Here is a 25,087-nt window from a genome sequence, read left to right on the forward strand (position 1 = left end):
AAAAATATGTGCTTGTATGCTAACAACTATAAATACAACTATAAATTGATACAGCCAACTGCTTGGAATAGCAATAAAATGTGCACTGCTTAAGCTCTTCCGGAAAACTTGAGTAACGCTGGATTCCTTGTGCAAAAAGGATCATGATATAAACTTATTCTGCACAAATGTGGAGACAAAACTACATGTAGAGCCATGAGGTCATTCTCCAAGTTAATAAGCAAACCACATTTTCTGTTCCGAAAGAGTTCAGCCAAGGAAGTGAACTGAAGTTACCAGTATCTGAAGATGGAAACAGAAGCAGCTCTCCCGCCTGTGAAAGTGAAATTTTTATTAGCAATAAGGGCACATGGGACAGCTCAGATTATTACCTCTATCTATCTCAATAGATAGACTTTAAGACTGAGTGATTCTGGGAAGCTCCATCTGAAAGAGCATGTATGAACATAGGAAAAAACATTACGAAGGGAGAGACAGCTTGGGATCGTGCTTTAGAGGAATGAACGTGATCAATTCCTTTCCCTTTACCCTAAATATTCAACCTAAAGCAAAACTAGTCAGTCAGGCCATTCATTTTCCATTCCAGTCACACAGTAAGGCTTCATACACTTGCAACACTGCTCCCTTTCTTAAAAACATCTAATCATACATTTGTTTTATAAATTTGGGGCCATTAATTAATTAACACCGAACAGCAGGAAGCTGAAAATACTGGTGCAAACCCAAAGCTTTCTGTGAAGTTTGCTCTCACCAATAAACTTGATTTAAAGTTTATGAATGCAATTGCAAGTCGAGATTACACAATAACTTCCAGAATTCTTAAGAAAGGAATTTATCTTTCAGGATTACTGGAGACAAAACATGACGTCTGTTTTATCATTTTTAGATAAGGAAAGATCACACCACGAAGTTCAAACAAATCAAACCATGCAGAACAAATTGCTTTTGCTCTCAAACTGTTCTCCACAAAGATTTTTTGCTAACCTCTAAAAACTTTGGAAAAGTAGAGGTAAGTGTAACTTGCAAATATCTGAAGGCATTTTCTAGGTTTTTGAGTAATAAAATGTGCTTTTCCAAGTTTATAATGGCTCTGTAATGTACCCTGTAGCTACAGACACTGAAGATAAACTGGATTTTTTAACTACGCTGTCGAGTATCTCAAGTTTAAGGCATTAGTGATTTGCATTTGTTATGCTTCGCATGTCTGAAAATAAGCATATCTGTGTGCTTCCCATTGAACAAAGCCATCCATAAGCTAATTCCTTGCCCTAGCATTCTCAGATAACACTACATTTCTGATTTGCTTAACTGAAATGGCAAATGAACCCTGTACACATCTGTTGCTATGGTTCTTCTACTTATCCAGTCCACATCTCTTTAAAAGCCTTAGGTAGGAAAGCTCCTGCATCTGCTTAGAAGTAGCTGCAAAATGTGCAAAGTGAAAAGCCATGAGTTTGTACAGTGAAGTAAGTGGACTGCTTGCTCATAGAGATATGGGACTACAAAAATTAGAAGAAAAATCTCCTCGTTGGAGGATTTATTTTTGAACAAATTAACTTGTTTCCACTCCCTGCCCCCCATCTGTTGGCCCCCCCCAGGGCCAACAAGTCAGTGGTCCACAGCTGAGGCAGCAGTATTTACAAGTGAAGCTGCTCTGCAATGTCCATGTTTGTTTTGGTCCCTCTGCTGAGAAGCACTGCTTAATCTGAAGAGTGTTGAGGAGGTCAGGTTCAAAAGCTGGTCAGTTCTGGCTCCTCCTGACACTCTGGACACCAGGTTCTGGAAAAGAAGACATCGTTAATCAAATAATGCCAAATAAGTGACTGCTCCTATTTTGCTGAAGACTTGTGGAGCTGAACAGGCTTTTCTCTACACACTGCTATTATCCAGTTCCATTTGCTTTTTTTTTTTTTTTTTTGAATTCTAGTTTACAGAGCACAGGGAACAACCTTTCTTTGGAGATATGAGAAAAATCTTCCAGGCTTTTTCTTTTGCTTAGCCATCGATGATTATCATACTCTTAAGAGAGTCAGAACAACACTTCCTATACATGTAATTCACATCTCCACGACTGTTTACAAGCTATCCTTACCAGGTGAGAGGGAATGGTGAGGTTTCTCTTTCAGTGAAGCTTGCAGATCCAAACTGCTGACTGTGGGGTCACTGGAAGGAATGGTATTTTCCCAGCCAACCAGGCAATGCTGTGAGAACATAGAAGAATGCAGTATGGCAGCGTTTTCTAAGTATGCCTCCACAGGGAGGCAATGGCAGGTTAGTTAATTTCTTGAGGAGCTTCATATGAAAAGAGAAGGTTCTTCTAATATAGCAAAACTTCCACCTTTCTCTGGCTAATTATTTCTGAACTAATCTCCCACTTTGCAAACTCAAACACCTGACCTCCTTCAACTTGTCTCAGCTGACTCATCCTGTTCACCAAACCTCAAACCAAGCTTCTTCCTACCTCTTCACTACAAGGCAAGGCTACTATACTTCTTGCAGCATTCTCTAGCAGCTGGTATACAGGACCAGCTCTACAAAAACAGTTTCAAATCCAACCCTGCCACTACAAATTTGGCCTGATCCCTACACAATGTGGATTCTTGATAGAAACCTGTCTGTTAAACTCTCTGATATCAGAGAACACTCTCAGGCATGATGCTTGAAACAGATCAGCTGAATGATGTCCCAGCAGTATACACATGGCACTTTCTTTTCCTCATCATAACGCACCTGAAGATAAGTTATTTATTTTATGCCAGTTATATGAAGGTGTGAACTCAGAAGCATGCACAAACAGCTTTTCTTGCTGTGTCAGTAACCCAGATCAGAACCTCACCCACCACCACACACGCTCCAGAGATCATTCAGAGATCATGCCCAATCTGGGTTGTGCAATCAGTATCTGCAAGAAGGCATCAACTTACCAAAGGTAATGCAAGGCTGTCTGCTGGTTCAAAGCTTTTCCTGCAGTGAGCTTTGTATTTGTAGGCAGGCATAAGAGTAGACCTGGGAATGCTGACCCTGCAACAGGGGGAGTAATTGCACACGTGCTCCACAAGGCAAAGTAAATTTACATACCTTATCCAATTCAATGACCTAGTCCCAAAAATGAACAAAGGCAAGCAGCTCATTAGACACTTAAAAAAGTATATTCTAATTCTGGACCAAATTCAAATACAAAAATAATTTCTCACCACTTTCAAAACTATTTCTGCTTACGGAAAAATTAGTAGGGAGATTTTAAGCAGGATTTTTAAGCTCTCAGCCTTGTGACAGCAACCATCTGTGGAACCATTTAGACTCTTTTCTACCCAATGCCTCCTGAGATTTGCATATGGCAAAGCAACAATCGCCATCTACCTGACATAGGCTGGCTCTTCCAGTGTCTCTGGGGGCTGGTGGGTACGTGGGACCTTACAGACAGGACAGGCAGAATCTGAATCCATAGGGACAGGAAAGAGGCGCCGGTTTAATCGGTAACAGTAAACACCTGCCACAGAATAATGAAACATGACAGTATTTCTAGTGTGTCAGAAGGTTCCTCAACACTGGCAATATACAGCTGTCTTCTACCTCCGTGCAATACGTGCCTTCTATAGAAACAGTGCTGCTTTCCCTAAAATATCTTTTACATTTCCTGCCCCAAATAAGTTCCTAAAAAGCAAAACCAAAACTCAACCCCATCAACTAAAAAAGAGAACTGCAGCAAGTTACAAAAAATCCTGACACTGATTTAGTGACAGTGCCTAGAAAGGCTCGATTCTCTTTGGAGGAGGAAGTTGAGTATGGATTAGAAATCACAGCTACGAATAACACACTCCTCCTCCTCTTAAGCAATGCAGGGCCCACTCAGGATAACAGGTAAAGAATTCTCAGCTGTTTGCTCACAGAAACAGGGTTAGGAAGAAACACTTATGAGAGATCTGGTCTTACATTTATGGGAACTGGCTATCAAGTCTTGTTCAGGAATTATGCATTCCAGAGGCTCAGTCCTAAAGAAACACACAAGCAAACCAGTTAGTGACAGAAGTGCCTGCCCTCCAAACCTACCTTTTCCAAGCATACATTTCTGAATGGGACACAAAGGTCTCCAGAGCCACCCCTTCCCACTGCTCAGAACTTCAAAGGGATTCATTGCTGCTTCTGCCCTTCCCCCTGTACCCACTTACTCCATGTGCTGCTCAGAGACACATGCTTCTTTGTTGGCCTGTCGAAACTCGTGGAGCTCAGCAAAATATTGATCAGATTTTTCTTCTACTGAAGAGTTTGTATCTAGAAGCCCTGAGAATGTCAAGGAAAGAGAAAAGTTCAAGGTTTTAGTGAATTTGAGGAAGCAACCAAAGACTCAATTCAAAATGATCAAGAAAGCTAAAGGTGAGGAGAACCAAAGAGAGTAAGGAGAAGACAACATCGTAACATCAACTCAGAGATTTCTGCTGTGACCTTGGTTCCTCAGTGCATCCATCCATTTTTGGTTGCTTGCTACCCCTCTAACCTTTGCCATTCGCTGCTTGGATTCTCACACAGTTGCCACTACACTATTTCAGTGAAGCACAGTTCACATTTGTCATGGGTGAGGAACGGCTGCTGACAAAACTTCAGCTCCTCTGCTGATCCCTGCTCTGCGGGCTCTAGGCCTGCAATTCTGCCACACTACAATACTAACAGAGGGTAAATCATGTTTTAACTCTTGATATTACCACATCGTGCTGAGAGCTTTGCTTCAGGTTTAAGATTCACCTGCAATCCAGTCGTAGCCCAGGAACGGACGCACGGACCAGCTACTCACAGGCACAGTGTATTCGTCAGGTTCAGCTTGAAAAGTCACACGACCAGCTTCCTTCTGGGGAAAAAAACAAAAAACAAAACAAACCAGGAAGACCTCCTATACATCTAGCATGAGATTCATAGCTACAGCTAGGGAGATAAATAGCAGTTGTTTAAGTAGGACAGCACCAGGTTAGTTTGAGGCTGAAATCTGTCCATAGCTCTAACAGCAATTTGCTACAGCCCTCTGCCTTCTCAATTCACAGAACTGATGTTTTATATGTAGCATTCTCTTGACTCCTCCCCTCATCATTCTACTGACTTATGAAAACAAGCAAGTCTTTGGTTTCACCACTTACCTTCAACCCTTTGGACTGAGATGTCAGCAGGATTGATTTAGGTGTTGTGGCTTCCTTGGAGGTCTCTTCACTTTGTACTCTGTTTGCTGATGGGTCCAAATGACCCCTAAGATCATTCTTTTCACTGGAACCACGTGGAAGAGTGGTCTGTCTTCTGTTCTTTTCACGTCCTAGAAGGAAGGAGTCTGCCTCTGCACTTCCTTGAGCATGGCTATCCCCAACCAGTCCACAAGTTTCTCTCTCACATGTAATGACTGCAGGCACAGGTATAAGATTTTTCTCTTTAGCAGGAAAGCAGGATTGCAAAACTGATTCCTGCATCCTCGTTTGTTGCTGCACCCCTCTGTCATTGCTGCTGTGTTTGAGTGATGAACAGAGGGCTGCTCTGGCTGTGCAGGCTCTGGGTTCCACAGACACCAACGTTGCAGGATCATGCTGTGTGCACACACGATCAACTTGATTTTCCTTCTGTAAGAATAAAGACACTTCTACCACATTGCACCATTAAGAGTACAAGCATTTTTTATTAGGCCAATTTAATCAGCAAGAGAAGCATCAGCCTCTCAGCTTGGTCTGCTCACCCCTTAAATTTCTGTTGGGAAAAACATAAAATCTTAATGTTATCCATGAGATCACTATTAAGTGTTTGGAGACGATAAGAAAGGGATTCATTTATAACTAAATGCAGCTCATTCCCAAGCCGAGAAACTGCCAAAATTTCAGCCTTTGTGCTCTGAAGAAACAAAAGGATTTTGTTCCATGATAATCCTTCCTATCTCATGTTAAAAATCCCACATTCGTCAGGCAGCAGCTGATCTCTGAACTCTTTGCACTGAGAACACATCTGAGACAAGAAGACAAACAACAAAGGTCCAGCTACTGTTCAGATGGGCTCTATATTTCATTTTCCACCAGCTGCTTCATGTTCTTGTGTCTCCATCATGCTGCCCTACAGGCAGAGCTACTGCCTACCTACCATATGAGGCCCATTTGATACTCAGCACTTTCAGCACAGACCTAACACATACCCCTCTCTTGGGCAAGGGGACAGATGCTTCAGCAGTTGCTCTATTACAAAGAGATGCTGGAAGAAGCGGCTTGCTGGGAAGACTTTTTCTTATCTCTTCCTGCTTCACTCTGAGCCTTTGTAGAAGGTCCTGGTTGGCCTGACGCAACCTGAGGTGCTCTGACTCCATCCTATGGACGTGTCCTCCTATAAAGCCAGAGGAAGGGTGAACTGCATCAATGGAGGTATGAATTGAAGAAGCAGACATGGGAAAAAAAAAAACACAAAAAAACAACATTACACTTTCAGATGACTTTTCATAAAAGTCACAGGGTTTGTTGGGAGTTTTGATCTTTGAACGTTATCTTTGAGAAATCAGCCAGCTTCAAAACTCCTTATGCTAAGAACCAGCACCGCTGCATATATCTCTGACCCCCACATGTACTCAAGTATTTTCTACCCAGAGACTGGCATATGATTTAAATAGAGGCAGGAAACTCTGACATGGAAAACAGTAAACGTGAAATGTCACATGTCACAGAAAACCAGATGAAAGATGTTTCAGATATCTAGAGCAACCATACATGAATCCACTTGAGACTTATTTTCAGAATTCATAGTCTGATGATACCTAGACACTCACTCAACACACAAACAGTGAGTATTTCTCTTTTAGTACAGCCAAAACAAAGTCTGAAGTGTCCTCCACGGTCCCCAGGCAGGAAGACTTCAAAATGCTCTGTCTTTGGCAAAAGCTATTAGTCAGGGGCTCCTGTATTACTATGTTTCCCTATGATCTCTGGTTCGAAAGGGTCCCTAAACCTTTTCCTAAAGTTCATCTGATTTGTTTTTGTTACCTTGGCAACATTAGGAACCAAACACACACACATTACAACGGGGGGGGGGAGGATTGGGAAGGAAGGAGTGTTAATTGAAAAACCCACAGCACGTTTTTGTTCCAGTTACAATAAGGGTGCACAACTGGGTGCCTTATAGAAATATCTGTCTTGAGACACTATGTTTCTTTGAGATGATTTAAGCAAAACGAAAGTTCTCATGGTATTCCTAGGACAGAGCTAACAGCATCCCCTCATTGTTGCTCATTAGAAAGCCCATACTCAGAAATTAACATTAGTCACAGGACTTTCTGGAAGGGTATTTACCAGACGAGACCCATTTTTCACACAACCAACATGAAGCTGCCGAGCACAAGCCCAAGGCTGAAGCTTGTGAAAGCTGTAGTTACAACATTTTGAGAAAGGGAGCTACGCCTCGGGAACGAAGTAACCGCATCTCCAGCAACAGCTCCGCAGCGCTGCCCAGGCCCGGTTCCGGGCAGCACAAACTGGGGCGGTGCTTCTTTCCCTGCCCTCCGAAGAGGCGAGCCTGGTAGACTCGACAACCCCTCAGCCCCGTGCAGAGCACCGCGTGGGAGCAGCGAGCTCTGACCCTCCCCGCGCCACGCTGCCGGGCCCACCTGCGCCGCACAGCCGGGGATCCCCGCCCTCGCTTCGGGCTTCCCCCGGGCAGCCCCGGACCCTTGGCCGTTCCCGCAGCGCAGCGGCCTCCGGGCATGCGCGGGGACAGCGGCTCCGCCTCCCGGCGGGGACAAAACAGGGGCGGAGGCACAGCCCCGCTGATGCTCTGCTGGGCGCGACCGGCGGCCCCAAGCGGCAAGGAAGGGAGAAAGCAGGTAAGTGTGAGAACGTCTTGCTGGAAACGTCCTTTTCCGGAACGGAGAATGCTGATTCACCGCCGCCAGTCTGTTAACGGAGTATTTGCTGAACGTTACTTCTTCGAATATTCTCGAGAAGTCAGAGCCAGGCTTGACATTTTTAGTGTGTATCTTCATAATGTCAAAACCTCAGATCATTCAGCACCGTCGCTCTCTTCTTTTTCACTGTGAAAACAGATTAAAGGTCACTACCACGTATGCAGTTTCCCACGGCAGTAGCACGTCACCCTCTGGAGGACTCACCTGGAGCACTGCGTCCACATGAGGGGTCCTCAGTACAGCAGAGATGGAGAGGAGGGCCACAGCAATGCTGCCTGATGGAACGTGAGGACAGGCTGAGAGCTGGGGCTGTGCAGCACGGAGGAGAAAAGGCTGCAGGAGAGCTGAGAGCGGCCCGTGTGTCTAAAGGGGCTGTAAGCAAAAGGGGACAGACTCTTCAGCAGGGCGTGTGGAGATGGGATGGGGAAACGGATTCCTGCTAAAAGAGGGGAGACTCAGGTTGGATATAAGGAAGAAGGGAGGTGAGGCATTGCACAGAGTGCCCAGAGAGGAGGTGCAGGCACCCAAGGTCAGGGGATGGGGCTGTGAGCACTGATGGAGCTGTGGGTGTCCCTGCTGAGTGCAGGGTTGGACCTGATGGCCTTTAGGGTCCCTTCCAGCTCCAACCATTCTATGGCCCAAATGCATCATACTTACACTTGCAGACTTTGAATCGAGATACACAGAACACAGCAGGAGAAATACTTTTTCCAATTCATTTTTATTTTGGTTTCCACTGCTTTTACAGCATTTATACAGGAATAATTCATGCAAATTTATCACCTTAAATACAGCAGAGAGAAAACTCACTGGTAAGAGTATTTCGAAGAGCTCCATCAACATAACACAATGAAGGTACATAGCAGCAACAAGATAAAGTGCACTGAGCTGTCGCCCTTAAATAAGAGCTTGGGGAAGACTGCTTTTAGAAGTACCTAAATTCCCAGGATTAGTTTATTATTTCTAAAGAAAAGCAGAAGATAACCTTCTTGCTAATAGTGTTCATTCCTCCACCAATCTGAATTAAAGAAGTACTGTGTTGGAAGGTCTTTCTGTTAGAAGTCTGATTTGTGATCAACCAGCTGCTATTGACAGGGTTACAGATGCACTTGAACAACAATTATCTCCCACGTTAGCAGTTTTACTTCTTACAAAATCCAGGCAGTTCTTTCCTCCGTTCCATCTGTTAACACTACAGTGAGAGCACCTCCATCACCAACATCTGAGCAGCGCCACAAACACGCACTGCCAAGACACCGCGTTCTGAGAACACACCGATCTCTTTGCCTTCACAAATCTGACCCCAGCTCTGAAGATCAGCTCACTGATCAACTTCCTCTAAGGCCTGCTGAGATCTAGCAGCACGTCTCCAAGGGCGAGGTCGGTATTTCAGGTAGTCAAGAGTTGCTGACCAATGCATCATCTCCTTCTGCCTGGAACTGGCAGTTTCCTGTTCTACCAGGGATCTGCTTCATGTGTTAACTCAGCACTGTACACTGCTTGTTATAAATATGTATGTAATAGCCTGGGAGACAAAGAGCTCCGCTGTAGGTATTGTGTGAATTCAGAGTAACAGCCCACAGTGCCACTTGCTCCAGCATACTTCACTACAAGCCCAGAGAACACAACACCAAGGGCAAGGACTCACATTTCTCTCTCAGCCATTCTCAGTTCTGGTCCAAACCACAGTTGTGTACTGGTGGCTCCCTGAGGAAACTGAACACAGCCAATGAAGTGCTCTCTGATGAAAATAGCTTCCTGGTTTGGGCTGAATTCAGAGCTGTCCTCTGAAAGTGAAAGCTGCGTATGCTTCTTGCTTTTCAGGGTCACAATGAGAATCTGCCAGCTCCAACGTAACCAAGATAATTCAAGCCTTACTGCAAATCTTAACACAGCCTGAAGTACTTACTGCCACTTCACTATTCTTTCCTTGAGTGTCAGGCAACTTCTTTCTGGAGCCTCACATGAAGCAGAGAACGTGTCACAGGCACATATATTCATACCTGAGCATGAATGAGGAATCAAGGCTAGCAAATTTCATTTTCAAGTGAAAAATCTCTCTGTTGTATAATAGAACAAAAAAGAAGCACCTTAGTACTCCCAAATTCAGCTGTCACTTGCTCACATATAATTCATATTCTCCAATGTTTGATTCTGAACAGATTTAGGTTGACCCTAACCCCAGAAATGCAGGATTAATTCTGGATTATGGAGAGACATTTTGTGGGCTATATAAAGATCATTCCCAAAACGTGGTAAAGTACATATCCACCAAGTGGAAAATCAGTCTTGCAGCTCAGGAACCTGATCCTGCTATTACTGAAATCAGTGGGAATTCTTCTGCTATCAATTCCAGAAAGAAGAGGCTCCAGTCCTCACAATGCCCAAGTCTCATAATCAAAATTTAGAATTGTTTCAGGGCAAAACTCAATTAATTTCATCTATTTGTAAGTAAAAGACATCTGGGAAAAGAAAAAAATGACTTAACCCATTCTTACCCCAGCATTAAATAGGAAGGATAGGTCTCTATCATCATCCTCACACTTTTAACAGAAACAAATCTCATTACTGCATGGACTTGGATCATCCTATGGGAACTCTACATGAAGTGAAATCTCTTACAGCGTGTGATCCCTGTGCTGCCCTCATGGCCAGCTAATGGTAATGGAATTCCAAAGGCCTGCTTCCAGAAACACTGCTGTGCAATTACCAAACCCCACATTCATCAGCCTGTCTCACAAGGCAACCTGTCAACTGATTCATCTTTTCATTCCTGATTTCCTTCTTCAACAAACTGTTAATTATCATCACCACTTCCTTCATAGCAGCTTGCTATGGCTTTGCAAATTAGCTGCCTACAATGTGAAATGAGCCAGACTGCATTACTGAAGAGCTCTGAAGAGGAAGAAATTAACTCAGAAGACAATAAAGGTACCAAAGCAAAAATCTTAGTCCCTTTTGCTCTGGAAGAGAACTAAGTTTTGTTCACAGGTTTAAACGTGCTGACAAAAATAAACCTGTCCATGAAAATAAACAGTGCAGCAGATCTCTGCCATGTTGTACAATAACAGAAGAAGAAGCTAGGAGATAGGTTTGCACAGGCTACGAAAGAGCTGTGAAACTGTTCTAACTGTGTGCATAAGATTGCTGTTTAGAAAAACAGCTGCTTGTCACATACATAAACTTGGGGCTTTGAAGCCAAAAGCTCCACCTTCATGTAGTAAGATGAGTGACTCCATAAAAAACGATGTGTTAGAGTAACTTTTAAACTGATGAACACTTGTTTATAGAATTCACTGTTACTGTACTTCATTTTGATTTTAGAAGCCTCCTGTAAATGTACAAAGCACACATTCCTTCCAACGTAGCTTGTTCTCCTAAGCAGGAAAAGAAGAGCTGCAACAGCTAGTGTTGAAAGGTGGGACACAAAACAAGGATGCTGAATCCTACTGTTCACACAGCAACTGGAAACTGGCAGGAGCCTTTTGCTCATTCCCTTTAGGGATTCCATCACCCACCATATTCTCTGCAGTAACTGAAGGAGCACTGAAGGGAAACAGCGTTGTTTTTCTCCTCTTCCCACACTATCTGCTTTGCTGCAGGTACTGATGTGTGAACATGTTAAGTTCACTATCGAGCCAACCCGCCTTATTCCTGGAAAGACAAGAAGTCTCTGTTAGGTGAATAAAATCATTCTTCCCAAGGCAATCTGAAAGAAACATGAATAAGACTACTCCACAGCAAGGCATGGAGAGGAATGCCAATGGTCCTTGTCTCCTTCAGGTCAGGAACACCATCCTGCCAACAATCCCCAGCTTCAAGGCTCATAGTGAGATCTTGGTCACAACTTTAAACTGGTCTTATTATTTGTGTTGGGTAAGGTGTGTTAAAAAAAATTATCCCCAACAGCTTTTGCAGGGTGAAGACAAACATCAGACTCAAATCTGTGCAATGGCAAGGGTGAGACTTTTTAGATGATTTTCTAATTGCCTGGAAAAGTTTGCAGGAGTAGAGGACTGTACATTTTGGTAAACAGACAAGAACTGTAATTTTGTACTAACTAAAAGTAAGAAGGAAATGGGATTTTAATGAGACAAAAGATTTAAATGACTGTTCAGAGTATATGGGCTGAGCATCTCTCCTTCTTCTAACAAGTTAAAATAACAAAAAGCACTGCTGACCAACACCTCAATATCCTTTCTCACCCAATAATCTAAGTGACTTTTCTTTCTACTTGAGGCTGCAGAGTATTGTTTTGATATTTCCACCAGACATTTTAATACATTGCAGAAAATTGTTTTCCATGTAACGTTAAAAAGGAACACAATACAAAAAGATGTTGATGTCTGCAAATCAAACACTATGATGAAAGAAGGACTGCCCTCAGAGGTGCACCCTCATCTGAGCATCTTGGGGCAGCCACAGGAAAACCAATTATATGCAGATGTTTGTGTAGTAAGAAAATCTCACCTCAGCAATTTTGCTTTGCTCTGCAGTGAATCCAAAACTTCAATTTTCTTATTCATGGCAGAAATTTCCTGCTCAAGATTCTCCCGTGTAACATCCACTTGCTGACATAACTGAGCAAACGTTCCAGCAAGCTCTCTGTGAAACGGGAAGAACAGTGTAAAGTAAGAATGAAACACAGAATTCAAGGAATAAATGCCTTCGATGAGTGGTGATGACACTGATTCAGATGCAAACATCTTTCCCTTCTGCACAAGAACACGTTAGAACTGTCAGAGAAATGTGAGACTGAAGTACTAAGACTAGAGCTTTAGAAATACCCACATAGGATACCATGTTTATTAAGAAAATCAACAAAGTAACCCACAGATTCTCCTTAAAACACATGTATTATTATATTTTTTAGTCCTGAGTTCAGTGAGCAGATATCTTGCTTTAAGAAGCAATATCACCCTAAACAAACAAAGCAAAAAACAGAAATTAAAAAAAAAACAAACAACAGGAGAATTCAGATAAAGATGTTAGGTAAATATAGGCAACCTACTGTTGGACTTGGTGGCTGCAATTAGATCCTGTATAGCTGACAATAAGCTGCAGTTTCTCTCCAGCATATTCTACAAACTGCCGTTTGAAAGCTCTCTCCTTCGCTTTTGTGGTCCAGGTGAGGCGTTCATACACGTAAAGCAGCCCATAAAGACCAAACGAGAGAGCAATCAGCCTCCAGCCCACAGCCTTCCAAACCTAAAACAAGCACAGGGGAAAACAGATGACACAGCTGCTATTAGAAGTGATGCTGCCTCCTGGCAATGGTGCACTTGTACTTTAGGCACATGAGAGTCAGCCAGAAACCTCCAACAACAACCCTGACCTGCAAGTAGTTTCACTGATCAGAAGCTTGCTACAAATGTTCAGCCTACACACTTAGAATACCTGCAGGTTAACTTCTCCAGGTCATTAAAGTCACCTTTACATGCACAAATGAAGTTGGCCTAGCTCACAGAATTCTCATTTCTGAAGGAAAAACCATTTTTAGGGAACCACATTCCTTTTGACAAATCATCCACCCCCCACACGCTCTGAGAAAGCACAGAGGTAAGGAACTTACTGGAGAAGCTTCGTGTTATTTGTAGAAAATAAACTAGTTGCCATACAACTCGAGTTAAACCTCTATTACTCTTTTCTTCTGCAGTTTTGGGAGACAACATTCTCTTGTTTTTCCACAAGATAGAAAAGTAGGCAGTGCTGATTGTACATGAAATAAATTAGAGCATCTATAATTAAGTGCTCTCCTCCTGTTCCAGGTAGGAAGGTATGCATCATCAGAGGATCTAAGCAGAAATCTTAACTTCAACCTCAGTTCCTAGTCCTCAGTCAACAGGAAAAATACATTTTTCCTTCTATTCTCACAAGAATATCAGATTTTATAACACAATTTGAAAGGCTTTTATCTTCACAAAACCTCTGGTTCCCTACGTAACTATTGTGCAAAATTATGCTCGACGTTTTATCTTCTATTTGCACACAGAAAGCGCTTTGCTATCTGTGAACTGGAAATATCCACAGGTCTCTGCAGTGACTCGACGCCAGCACCCCGAGGTTATTTAATCTAGATGCTCCTCAGATTGTCAACCCACCACGCCACCAACCACGATGATCCCCATGGAAGTTCGGGAAGTTAACGAGGCCAGTCCAGTGACCATCGACACCATGAGTTCTTCCTGGGTCATAGAACCCTGAGGCAAAGGAGGCAGACTGGGATTTGCTGGTGTTAAAGGGCGTTGAATCTAATTAGAAAAGCATGGAGAAAAACAAAGGAAACAAAAACAGAGTACAGAATAAAAGAATGCAAGATGTTGCCCTTCCCAGCAAAAACTGTTCAGCAGGCCCTGGAGTTACTGATACCCCACTGACCCCTGACCACTAAGTTACCTTACCTGGTCATTATAGCCCATCAAGGCCCGCCGGCCATTCTTTGGTCCCAAAAATCTGTTCACCAACATCGTCCATCCAAGAGAGAAATGGAATTCTATGTCTTCTTGGAAGTCAGCACAAAGCTTATCACAGTTCAGATCATAGCTGAGTGTGAAGCATTGCCGGGGAATTAACATGTCTATCTGGCCTCGCAGGGAGAGTGGGAGCAGTGGTTTTAAGCCATCTGCAAGAACAGAACATAAACTCATTTAGAAAATAGGAAATTGAGTTCACAGTAATTAACTGGACTTGCATTCCATAATCAGAAGGGATATTGGTTGTTCCATCCTCTGCAGTTGTTTTTGTGAGTATCTTGAATTTTCTGAAGCCAAGCAAGTTGCAATGCAATCAATTCATATTCAAAAGGATGCCTTTCCATGGGCATTCCCAAATCTCTAAAGGTAGCTATAGTGTACAGTTTATCAACAGCTTGAAAAACAGGAGGCCAATTCTAAAAGTGCTTCTCTCTCACTAACAAAGGATTAAGCTGATTGATTAGATTCATTACTAACGCACTGAACAAGTTTAGCCAAAGAGTGGAAAAAGCAGGAATAACTCATGCTCTACATATAAGTGCTACTAATCATGATGGAAACTAAGACAATGCCACCTGCAAACAACCATCAGAGGAATAAGAAACCCAGAACATCCACCTAGTTATTCTGCATTACAGTAAGAGGAACGAAGGGTAATATTGCCTGCAGAACTGACCTATCATTTCTTGCTGCATTGTCTGCAGGGAAGCTGTGATTGCATTGGAACAACGATCTGACATGTTACGGCCCAGGCCTTCCTCAATGTGTTTATGGAGCTCCTGACAAACAGAGAAGGGTTACTGAGATTAAATAAAAGGAAGATACAAGTTGCAGGTGCTAGAGCTTCCCAGGTAAAAAAAGCTTCCAAAGCAAGAGCATGCATTCCATCTGCCCACTCTTCTAACATTAGTTTCATTTTTCTCCTTCCTTCAGTGGAGGAGAGGAAAAAACAAATCGTGCAATCTCACAAGTATGCTGTAGACTGGAAAGGTTTTGTTTGAGGTACATAATGGAATACGCCATACGTGTACCTGTTTAATGCTGAGGTTAGTTTTAAACATAACTTCTTTTTTTAACACACCATTTTTCACAGAAGCTATCCCAATGCAAAACAAAATCTAAGAGAAGACACTTTGCAATATTAAAAACTCAGTTCTTCCTAGTTGGAAGAATGTTAAGTATCTCCAAGAGCTGGTGTAATTACTGACTCAGAGCCCGCTGACTAATTACAGGGTGGCTCAGAAGCTGTTAGCAATCTACAAGAAGCAAACACGACTTACGTTCTTGTAAACTTTAAGAACGACTTGAGAAGGATGGAAATCTGCTTGGTATTCATCTACCAGCACTGAAAGCCGCCTGATTTCTTCTGCCATTGCATTGGATACCTGGAGAAGGAGCCACAGGACAAAGTTACCATACTGCTGATTTAAAGCATCTTGTGAGCCTCCCTGAAAGTTACCCCCAGGTGTTCCACTCTTCCTTTTATTGCCTCAAGGAAAGCAAACAAACAACAAACCCTGCTTCTGAAAGCATTTCTTCTCTTCCCATCTGTATCTCCCACATTTCTACCCACTCAGACCTGTCAGCACTTTGCATTTCTCCCACCATGCTGGCAGCTCTTTCAGACAATCCCTTCTCTTTTTCTGCAGCCCCTCCTTACCTGCCTCTCCACTTCTTCTGTGATCTGTTTGATTTTCCGCTTGTAGTCTTGAGTGAGGAGCTCCAGCTGTTTGTCAATAAAACCCAAACGTTCCTGTCGTTCCTCTCGCATTTCCAGACAGTAAACTCTGATTGAAAAAAAGGTATCCATGGCAAAGCCAGATAAGCACATTTCTGATCTGCAAACACCTGGAACTCCAGAGACAAAAGACATTCTCCAACCCAAGAACCACGTGTACCAATATCTACAGTGCATTGCATACACACAGCACACTGGATAAAAAGGATGCTCCTCTCCCAATATTTCCACATTTTTCCTTCGCATTTTAAATGCTCATACTCTTTAATTTTCTCTCTAAGTGCAAGCTTGTATCATGAAAGCACCGAGCATCAGCATCTCCTCACCGCTGTTCCTGGGCAGCAACATGCACAGAATCCATGATGAGACGAACATCCTCTGCGATCTGCTTTGCTCTCACTGTATGCTGCTCAAATTTTGTTTTCACTGCTGACTGGGAGATACATTCCTGTACACAACAGGCAGCCAAGATTAGCAGCAGGCAGAAATACACTAACACAGCTTGTCTATTTCCTAAGTGTGCTGCCACTCCATGTACATAAGCTCCACTCCCCGGCCTTTCAGGAGTAAGCTGGGAGGCTTCAGGACTAAATGGAATGCTACAACACTTAATACTCACCTCAAATCTTCTCTCAAAGTTTTGAAACTCAAACATTCTCACTTGAAAACCATCTGCCAATGCTCCACCTGAGAGTAGGAAGGTACAAAACAACCAATTAGGTTTTCAGAAAGCATTCAGATGTTGGACATTAGGATATACTCCTGCTTTACCCTGAAGCCAATGCAAAAAAAGTAGCCAATTCATTCTCTTTTATTTTGTCTGCTCTCTTAAGAATTTGATATTTTAATAAATTGTTTTGCCTATTTGTGAAACAAGATATTCCCTTATTTTCTTTGCTATAAGAAAGGCTCTGTTAGCTTTCCTCACCTCCTTCTGGCATCCCTTGAGCCCTCTGAATCCTGGCATTCAGCACTTCTTTTGCTGACACGAAGAAGATTCGATCCCCTGCCTGTGCTCGATCCACCACACCCAGCTCATCTACCAGGAAACTGGTGCAGCGCTCCATGTGCTGCCGACGCACCTGAGGGACAAACAGGAACACCTCCACGTGCAGTTACAGCCACTTTAAGCTCCATCTCAAAAATCAGATCAGACACTCAGATGCCCTCTGCTGGTCTAAGCTACTAATATGAAAGAATAAGAAAACAACCTTGCAGTCTATAAAATCTTCCAGAAGTCATCCAAGTCACCTAACTTACAAACTGCCCGGTGAAGTTCTTGATTTCCACTTCAGAAATCTCCAGAGCCATGCTGTGACCACTAGCCTATCCTCCCTCTAGTTTCCACACTACAATAATAAAAAAAACAATCATATCTAACACTTAATGGTTCTACACACAAAGACAAGAGTCAAAACGGTTTCTATATGGACTCCAGGCAAAGAGAAGGAATTTAAATCACAAACCTCTTCCATGTACTCTGGTTCAGAGGCAGATGCATCCCAGCGGTTATTCAAAATAAATATATTGGGTCGAGACAGACGTTCATTCACCTTGTGAAAGAACTGTTTCTCCTGTGCAAAATGGAACACAATCTCTTACATTAATTTGTCAACACGCTTCAACTTCCAGCCAAATTCACTGCCCACTATCAAGTGAACTTGAACATACAGTTTGCATCAACGTTGATTCCGAATTTGCCACCAGAACAAATACATCAGCATCTAGACAGAACTTGTCGATCCAACTGTCCAGCTCTGTGGTTACATCAATGCCAGGGCTAAGAGCAGAAAGAGAAGAAACAACGTTATTCTGGTGAAATTTCAAAAACATGTTTTAAAAAGTTCGTACAAGACTTGTTTCAGCTATACAGGGCGTTATTTTCTGTGTTAGAGCCACACTGCTTTGAGGTTTTAGTTTGCAGACTGCAAACTAAAAAGGACAAATCAAGATAAACTGTGGCTATTAACTGCAGGAAAGGACTTTGGTCACTGTCTCAGATTAAAACAAGGTCACCTTCATTGACGTCTGCTAAATTTGTATTTGAATGCAAAGAAATGTGTGGTAAAGAGAAAAAGAAAGACAGATATTGTCACCTGTCCATGAGCACCAGGTCATCCTTTAAGAGAGGACATTTGGAATTGGGCCACATCACGCTGACTAGGCTGCCAGCATTCAGAAGCTCATCTTGATGGAGGGCATGAGCCAGCTGGTTTACTGTCTAAAAATGAAAGTTTTATATATCTATAACATTTCCCATATGCTAAGACAATTATCTCCCCCCATCAAATTAGTCACAGACAATTTAAGATAAAACCCAACTTGGAATTATCTCCCAAGAGTTTTCCCACACCACGTGTTTCCCCAGCCAGAAGACAACCACCCAAAAAATGTCTGTAAGAATAAGGCTGAGGAACTATCAGGAAGGCTGTAACTTTGGTCAGCCATACAGAGCTGAGAGCTTCCTGAGGCATCACTCCAACTCCCTATTAACACAATCACAACATATCATCTTCCACATACAATGAAGTCTCATGCCATAGCTTGCTTCACTCCTCCCTTCCTACACTCATTGAAAACCTGCTGTTGATCTCTGCTCCTTCAATGAATATAACCCTGAACTGTTAAAAGTCTATTCACAGTGCTTTCATTTTCCTTTTCTGGTACTGGAACACAGCTCTTCTCCTATACCTTATGCTTAAGGAAATTGTACCTTAACACTCTTCTTTTCCTCTGAGCCTTCAGTAAGTAGGAAAGCTTCATGACCATCAGTCCCTTCTACACGCAGGAAACAATTAGTGGTGTGCCCAATTCCTGAAGGAAGGACTTTGTCCCATAGCATGGCATTTATCACAGTGCTTTTTCCATTGCTTGTCCTGAAGCAAGATTAAAGAATAGCATAGCTGGGCTCCTGAGCTATTTAGGTACTTTTTTGATGTTACAAACAATAAGCCATCTAAATCAAAGCAGCTCCAGAAGTATTAACAACTTAAAAAAAAATCCCATTTTTTCTTTTAAAACTTCTTCCAAAGTTCTACATTACTTAAGTCCCATTTATTCTACAATATTTAAGTCCCATTTACACAAGTACTGGCACTAGGAACATCTGCCACACGTTGCATGCAGAAGCTGGAGCACTAATGCTTCTATAAATACTTTTTACTGGCTATGATCCTAAAGATGCAAGTTTCTCTACCAAGTAGGGAGTGCAGCCAACGTAAGCACGTGACTTACCTTCCAAAAAAAGCCACTTTCATGTGTCGCCTTGCCAGCACCTCACTAATGCCACTGACTTTTGACAAGTAGCCTTTGACTTCCAGTACCTGCTCTTCTGTGGTGACAGGATCAAGCTCTGCATTCTTGTGTGTTTCTAAAAATCAAAATACATCATGCCTCTGAATCCCTGAAGCGATCTGCCTCAGTACTAGGTGAAACATCTCCCCACAATTTAACACACACAACCAAATGCTTATCTGTATCCCAAAGTTCAGACAGGTCATGCTAAAGCATGCAGTTACACCCACCAGCATTTATTTGCCAGTCTCTTTCCTGTACCTAATAACCATTCTTATCCTCAGGACTGCTTTAAGCAGAACGCATCCAACACTTCAAACATTCCAGCACCCTTAAAAAAACTTCTCTCTGCATCATAAGGTGTAAAGCCAATTACTGTATATGTTCCACGTCACTGGCAATGACGTGTGTAGGCAAGAATACTGAAAGGATTATAGGCACACAACCAAAAGAAAGGATTATAGGCACACAACCAAAAGAGCCTTAAATGGTTCATTTAAAAAAAATAGTACACAACACACACACAGAAACAACCTTCTCCAACAACAGAAAATAGCCCATTAACTATCTGGGTTTCATAACTTACCAACTTAAGTCAGCTTTGAAATACAAATTCAATAAAATAATTTTCAGTCCCTCATACAAATACTGAGACATAAAGACAGACGTATTTATAAATAAATGAGGGTTTTGGTGTGTGCCTTGGAAACCACGTGCAGGCAAAGCACCATTCAGCTCAGCTTACCCTCCAGGAATGAGGAACTCTCATTGATGTACGCAGCCAGCTGCTCAAAGATGCCATTGATTTTCTTCTTTGCAGTGACAAAATGTTTGAGTGGAGAAGCATTTACCTCAGCCATGTGTCTTTTATCCTTCTTCACTGCAACTATTGACTTGGAACGAGTGAACAACAGGGACATTGCGCTGCAGGGAAAAAAAAAATCAGTAAGGAAAAGGGGGCTCACTGAGGCCTGACAGCCACACAACCAAGTGTCCAATATAATCATAGAATGATTGGGCTGGAAAGAACCTCAGAGATCACCCAGTTCCAACCCCTGCCATGGGCTGGGTGCTCCCCACCAGCTCAGGCTGCCAGAGCCCATCCATGGCATCGTGCTCTCAATCCCACTACATCATTACAGTACGTACACGTCTAAAATATATACTGAAAAAGATGGGGTCTCTACTGAGAGACAGAGAGACAGCCACCTAATGAGCAGACACCGACTGAAAACTACACAATACACAACCTAGAGATCATTCCACAGGAAATGCTTTATTTCCCATGCTCAGACATCTGGAAAGAAAAAAGCCCACCTTACCTGCTCACTTCCACGGCACAGCCCACCAGGGATCCTTCCCTCCCGCCCCGCTTACTTTTCAGGATGCGTTTCACTCTCACAAGCCGGACATGATCAACTCGAGTCCCTCCGGAACGCGAACAGCTCCGTTTCTCCGTTTTCACCCTCAGCTTTTTCCGCCACGCCGGATCCAGTCGCCCTCCCTGCGACAGAGGCGGACGGAGCGCGTAGGCCTCGAGCTCACAGAGCCCTCACAGAGCGGCGGGCGCGCGCCAAAAAAAAGCGGGAAGCCAAAAAAGCGGGAAGCGCCTCGACCCACGGCGCGGCCGCACCTCAGAACGGGCAGCGGCGCCCCCCCCCACACTCATCCCTGCCGCCAACGCTCACCTTCACAGCCGCTCCCGCAGCGCCGCCATCTTAATCCGCGGCGCCGCCCCCTGGGCGGGCGTGCTGTGCCCCGGGGCGCTTCGGGAGCTGTAGTACCGAGGAACGGCCCCGCTAAAGAAACACAGCCACTGAGCGTTTTGGAATAGTTTAATGCGAATTTCTTCCCCCTCCCCCCCCATCCCGGTTGGAATCTGTTTGTGAAACGGCTCCGCGCGGATTCCGATCACAGTGTCGGGCAGAGGAAAAGCACAACGAAATAAGTGGGGGAGAAAAAAAAAAAAAAAAGCTAAATAAATACATACATCACATCGATGTTTTCTCAGCCATTACCCTAAGAAGTCCCTTCATTTGGTTATAGCATGAGGCGTTACGGGTTTCGGTTAGCGTGGATTTTTACCATTTTCAACTGTTTTTCTCCCCTGGGCAAGTGGGTGTGCAGCATTAAAATGAGCCTGAAGAGCCCTCAGAAGGCAGCCCTGTGAGTTCACCCCAATCCCGATGTGAACGGACCGCCTGTGAAACAAACCAGCCTTCAGACACAGAAGGGTGTCTAAAAAGCAGAGCAGGTCTCTCACAGGCGGCAATACAAAGGCTTCGCCCTGCTCCCCCTCCACCCACAGCTCTATTCTAGGCAGTTTTTTATCCCTATTGGTTTGCCACAACCTCTCAGCGCTCACCAACCCATTTCTATTGGTCTCAACCCCACTGCAGTAGGGTGCTTTGGTTTGCAATCTCAAATAATAGAAATACCCAATAGTGATTTCCTCTAAGTACCAGAAAATAGCTCTCCTACAGCCATGGCTCAAACAAGCTGGAAGCAAAGGGAACTACCCAACTAATCACTGAGAAGTGGAATGAGGCCAAAGATCAGTGAGGCCTCAGGACTGTTATCTCACCGTTAGAGCTTTTGAAGATCTCAACATGGATAGAGCTGATCTGAGCAGCATTGAAGCCCTCCTGGCTGTAAAAACTTGATGTCATCCCTCCCCTTTGCCTGGCTTAGAATGCTCCCCTTAAACTGCGGTAACAGGAAATAAGGAGGCTGTTTTTTTTTATATATATCTTCAGACTAATCCCAGAGATAATTAGTTGACCCTCATTAACTAACACAAAACAACTATACTGCCATTGCTGCTGCTTTGAACTCTGTGACGTGTTTCCAAAGACTGTGAAGAGGTAAGGATGCAGACGATCTTCAGGCTCTTACTACTGAGTTTCATCTGGTATGACATGTAGCTGTTATGACTCCTGGAGCCAGCTCCCTGATTGTTTATGTTTGGTATACTATCCAGAAATGATTTTCTAGTGTCCCGTATATGCTGTGGATATAAAAAAGAGATTCCAGCTACTTGGAGAGAAAGCTTGTGACTTGCTTCCAAAGAGCTGGATTTCCAGTCCAAGAAAGCATTTCTGTAAAGCCAACCAAGCCATGAAGGTTCAAGTAAATCGCATTTCCAAGACACAGCGGATGAAGAGCAGAATCAAAAATGAAGGCACAAAATCTCCTTCCAAATTCTACAGCAACATTCCTAGATATGACCTGCAGTATCAGAGAGGGAGATCTTCCAGTAGTGGAGTCTTAACATTGATTAAAAAAAATCAATATCCAAATAGCTTTGATCAATGCCTTAGAAACTCTCTGCAGCATTCCCTGTTTCCACTCAAAGTCAGCAGTGAGCGGGGCCAGGGAAAGGTCCTTCCTGTGAAGCATGGCTCTAGGGGTCAATAAAAGACACTGCAATATAACGGGTTCCTTTGGTGGTTGGAAGACCTTCATGGTAGTGGGTGAGCCGTCCTGGATGCATCAGAGTCCAGCCTTTTCGTGGAGCTCGAATCGAGCAGTTGTAGCGCAAAAACCGGCAGCCTCCTCCCTGAGAGATACAGACCAAGAGACACATCAGCTTGGTTAAATCACCTAAGGAAATGGGACTCTGCCTTCTCTTGGCAGCTCTTCAGAAAGTGCGAGAAGGGAGCTGGGGAATCCATTGTACCCTAACATGCCCCAAAAGTCCCCTAGCATAACCCAGTCGTTAACCACAGTCTTCAGTGCAAAGAAGCCAGTAAAGAAGGTTGTGCCTGGAAGGCTGTGCTTCATACCCAACACGCTGGCAAACTTACCTCATAGTCTATTCCAACCCTGTTCAGAGCAATGTTAATGGTAAAGGTGGAAGCGTCATGATGGGGCATTAGAGAAGGCTGCTCATCAGGTTTGTAGCGGACCACAAAGGCTAGCTCAAACTGAGTCTGCAGGAGAGAAGAAAAGAGAGAGCATCTGTTGCAGAGCTGCAGTAGCTCATGGTTACTGAGCTGTGGGATAAGGTGTCATTTGTAAATTGCACCTCACTGCTAAGAACAGCCACAATAACACAGGAAAGTGTTACTGGAAAACTCTATTTTCTGATGCATATACTTCAAGTCATAGTTCAGCATTAGTCCTCCATACCGGGAAACAGTACACATATTGCAAGAGGATTCTAGTAGTCTTTTCACACAGCTGCTATTGTTAGCAGGTGCTGAGCTGACCACGAGTTTTGATGCCATGGTATTACCTACCTTGGTATAGTATCCCGGGTACAGTTTCTCAGTGATGGGTGCAATATAGTCCAGAAGAAACTTATACCATTCTCTTTCAAAGCCAATTTGGTTCATATGGATATCAATAGTTGGGACATTCTCATATCCTCCTTGTATTCTACTGTCCTGAAATTGAATCACGAAAAAACCAATGAGGATGGGCACCTTGGACTTCACAAACAAAAAGCACTTTTTTTCTGGTAATTACCAATAAATATGAAGTTTACTTATCAGGATTTTCAGCACAATAAGCTCATTTCAAACAATCATTAAACCCTGAAGGGCTGAACATTGTCGCACTGGTGGACAGTATAAGGACTCAGAAAAGTTAATTAACATTCAAGAGCAAGGGCAAAACCACGGAGTTAATTAAGCAGAAAATTAGCAGTATTGAGGCCAGTTTCCTGGTTTAGCTGCAGGATCTAAGGCCTTCCTAGAGCAGGCGCTACTGTCACCAAACATAAGGACAAAGTTGTCACCTGGAAATTAAACAGCTCCTGTTTTTCTTACCGTATTGTCACCTGTGGACCACTTGCCATAATGCTCCATTTCTTCCACCAGCTCATCACAAGCAGTGTCAGTGAATATGGGGAACCAGTACACATCCGGGCAGGGCTGCAGAACGTGGACAGGCGAGAGCAGCAGAAATAAGGACAAGTGCTTGAGGCAAAAGGAATATGACTAAACTGACTGTATATAGGGTCAGATTAAGTGGAAAGAGACTATAACATCAAGGATAGAAGTTTGTCTTCTGATTGATGTGTCCTACTTCCACTTTACAGAGCTGGAGATGGACTTCTAGAATAATGATTTTGCTCTAAAAATACTTTCAAGGTCACGTTTCCTCTGCATTTGAAAGACTACAAGGTCATGCTGAACTGTGCAAATGACAACAGTGATAACACAAGTGTTCTCTCATTTTGATGGATACGAGCAATGTTTTCTTACCATTTCTACCAATTTCCCTTTCAGAGCTGCTGTGTAGTTTTCATGGATGTACTTTTCTCTCCAGTCCTACAATTAAAAGGAAGAAGTCACATCTGAGGGGCCTGGTTAGAAGGGCAAACAAAAATCATGCGGTGGTGCCACAGTACTTCAAATGCTTTGAAAATCCAGATGTTATGAATCACACACAGTCTGGACCTTCCCTGTTGGTGAAGCTGGCTGTCAGATCTTCACATCCCACACAGCCTGCCAAGCCTGCAGAGCAGGCAGGTTATCTCACCTCAGGGTTGCTGAATATTTGCCAGAGGTCATTGTGGAGGTGACTTGTTTGGTAATTCTCCAGAGACAGTATGTGTCCAAACTGATGTCGATTTGTCAAGTACATGAAGACTCCCTGCAGAACAGAGAGAACAATCAAGTTTTGTTTTCACATCTCACATTTTTTGTGAGCAACTGTGAAATTAAAGCA

General features: G+C 43.3%; 3 protein-coding genes across 7 annotated transcripts in view; all 3 read right to left on the minus strand.

Annotated features, from left to right (window-relative positions):
• Positions 1-316: 316 nt before the first annotated feature.
• MIIP (migration and invasion inhibitory protein) lies at positions 317-8,230 on the minus strand. 4 transcript variants are annotated; one of them, XM_052691599.1, is made up of 11 exons: positions 8,111-8,230; positions 7,840-8,032; positions 6,155-6,339; positions 5,127-5,594; positions 4,741-4,840; positions 4,170-4,281; positions 3,934-3,992; positions 3,361-3,490; positions 2,925-3,021; positions 2,093-2,201; positions 317-1,779 (listed from the first exon to the last, which is right to left on the minus strand). In XM_052691599.1, exons 2-11 carry the CDS (start codon positions 7,982-7,984, stop codon positions 1,742-1,744), a joined length of 1,443 nt encoding a protein of 480 aa, XP_052547559.1. In that variant the 5' UTR covers positions 7,985-8,032; positions 8,111-8,230; the 3' UTR covers positions 317-1,741. The 4 variants fall into 4 exon arrangements, with proteins under 4 accessions (XP_052547559.1, XP_052547557.1, XP_052547558.1 ...); XM_052691597.1 differs by having other exon boundaries at positions 4,741-4,843; positions 8,111-8,228; XM_052691598.1 differs by lacking the exon at positions 8,111-8,230 and having other exon boundaries at positions 4,741-4,843; positions 7,840-8,045.
• Positions 8,231-8,608: 378 nt separating this feature from the next.
• MFN2 (mitofusin 2) lies at positions 8,609-21,196 on the minus strand. The gene is made up of 19 exons (XM_052691593.1): positions 21,100-21,196; positions 20,789-20,915; positions 20,157-20,335; positions 19,352-19,487; positions 18,831-18,993; positions 18,214-18,338; positions 17,789-17,897; positions 17,584-17,691; positions 17,046-17,199; positions 16,737-16,804; positions 16,444-16,565; positions 16,040-16,166; positions 15,660-15,764; positions 15,056-15,158; positions 14,308-14,528; positions 14,008-14,157; positions 12,918-13,114; positions 12,377-12,511; positions 8,609-11,560 (listed from the first exon to the last, which is right to left on the minus strand). Exons 3-19 carry the CDS (start codon positions 20,329-20,331, stop codon positions 11,491-11,493), a joined length of 2,268 nt encoding a protein of 755 aa, XP_052547553.1. The 5' UTR covers positions 20,332-20,335; positions 20,789-20,915; positions 21,100-21,196; the 3' UTR covers positions 8,609-11,490.
• A 32-nt stretch (positions 21,197-21,228) lies between these two features.
• Positions 21,229-25,087, minus strand: part of PLOD1 (procollagen-lysine,2-oxoglutarate 5-dioxygenase 1) — a 29,212-nt gene continuing 25,353 nt past the window's right edge. For both annotated transcript variants that reach the window (XM_052691595.1, XM_052691594.1), the window contains 6 exons: positions 24,899-25,012; positions 24,622-24,687; positions 24,184-24,288; positions 23,653-23,799; positions 23,218-23,343; positions 21,229-22,970 (listed from right to left, as the gene is read on the minus strand). In XM_052691595.1, coding sequence (XP_052547555.1) covers positions 22,815-22,970; positions 23,218-23,343; positions 23,653-23,799; positions 24,184-24,288; positions 24,622-24,687; positions 24,899-25,012 — 714 coding nt within the window. In that variant the 3' untranslated portion in view covers positions 21,229-22,814. The remainder of the gene's footprint in view (positions 22,971-23,217; positions 23,344-23,652; positions 23,800-24,183; positions 24,289-24,621; positions 24,688-24,898; positions 25,013-25,087) is intronic.

Source organism: Tympanuchus pallidicinctus, unplaced genomic scaffold (genome assembly GCF_026119805.1).
Source record: "Tympanuchus pallidicinctus isolate F22 unplaced genomic scaffold, pur_lepc_1.0 scaffold29, whole genome shotgun sequence".
Lineage (NCBI taxonomy): Eukaryota > Metazoa > Chordata > Aves > Galliformes > Phasianidae > Tympanuchus > Tympanuchus pallidicinctus.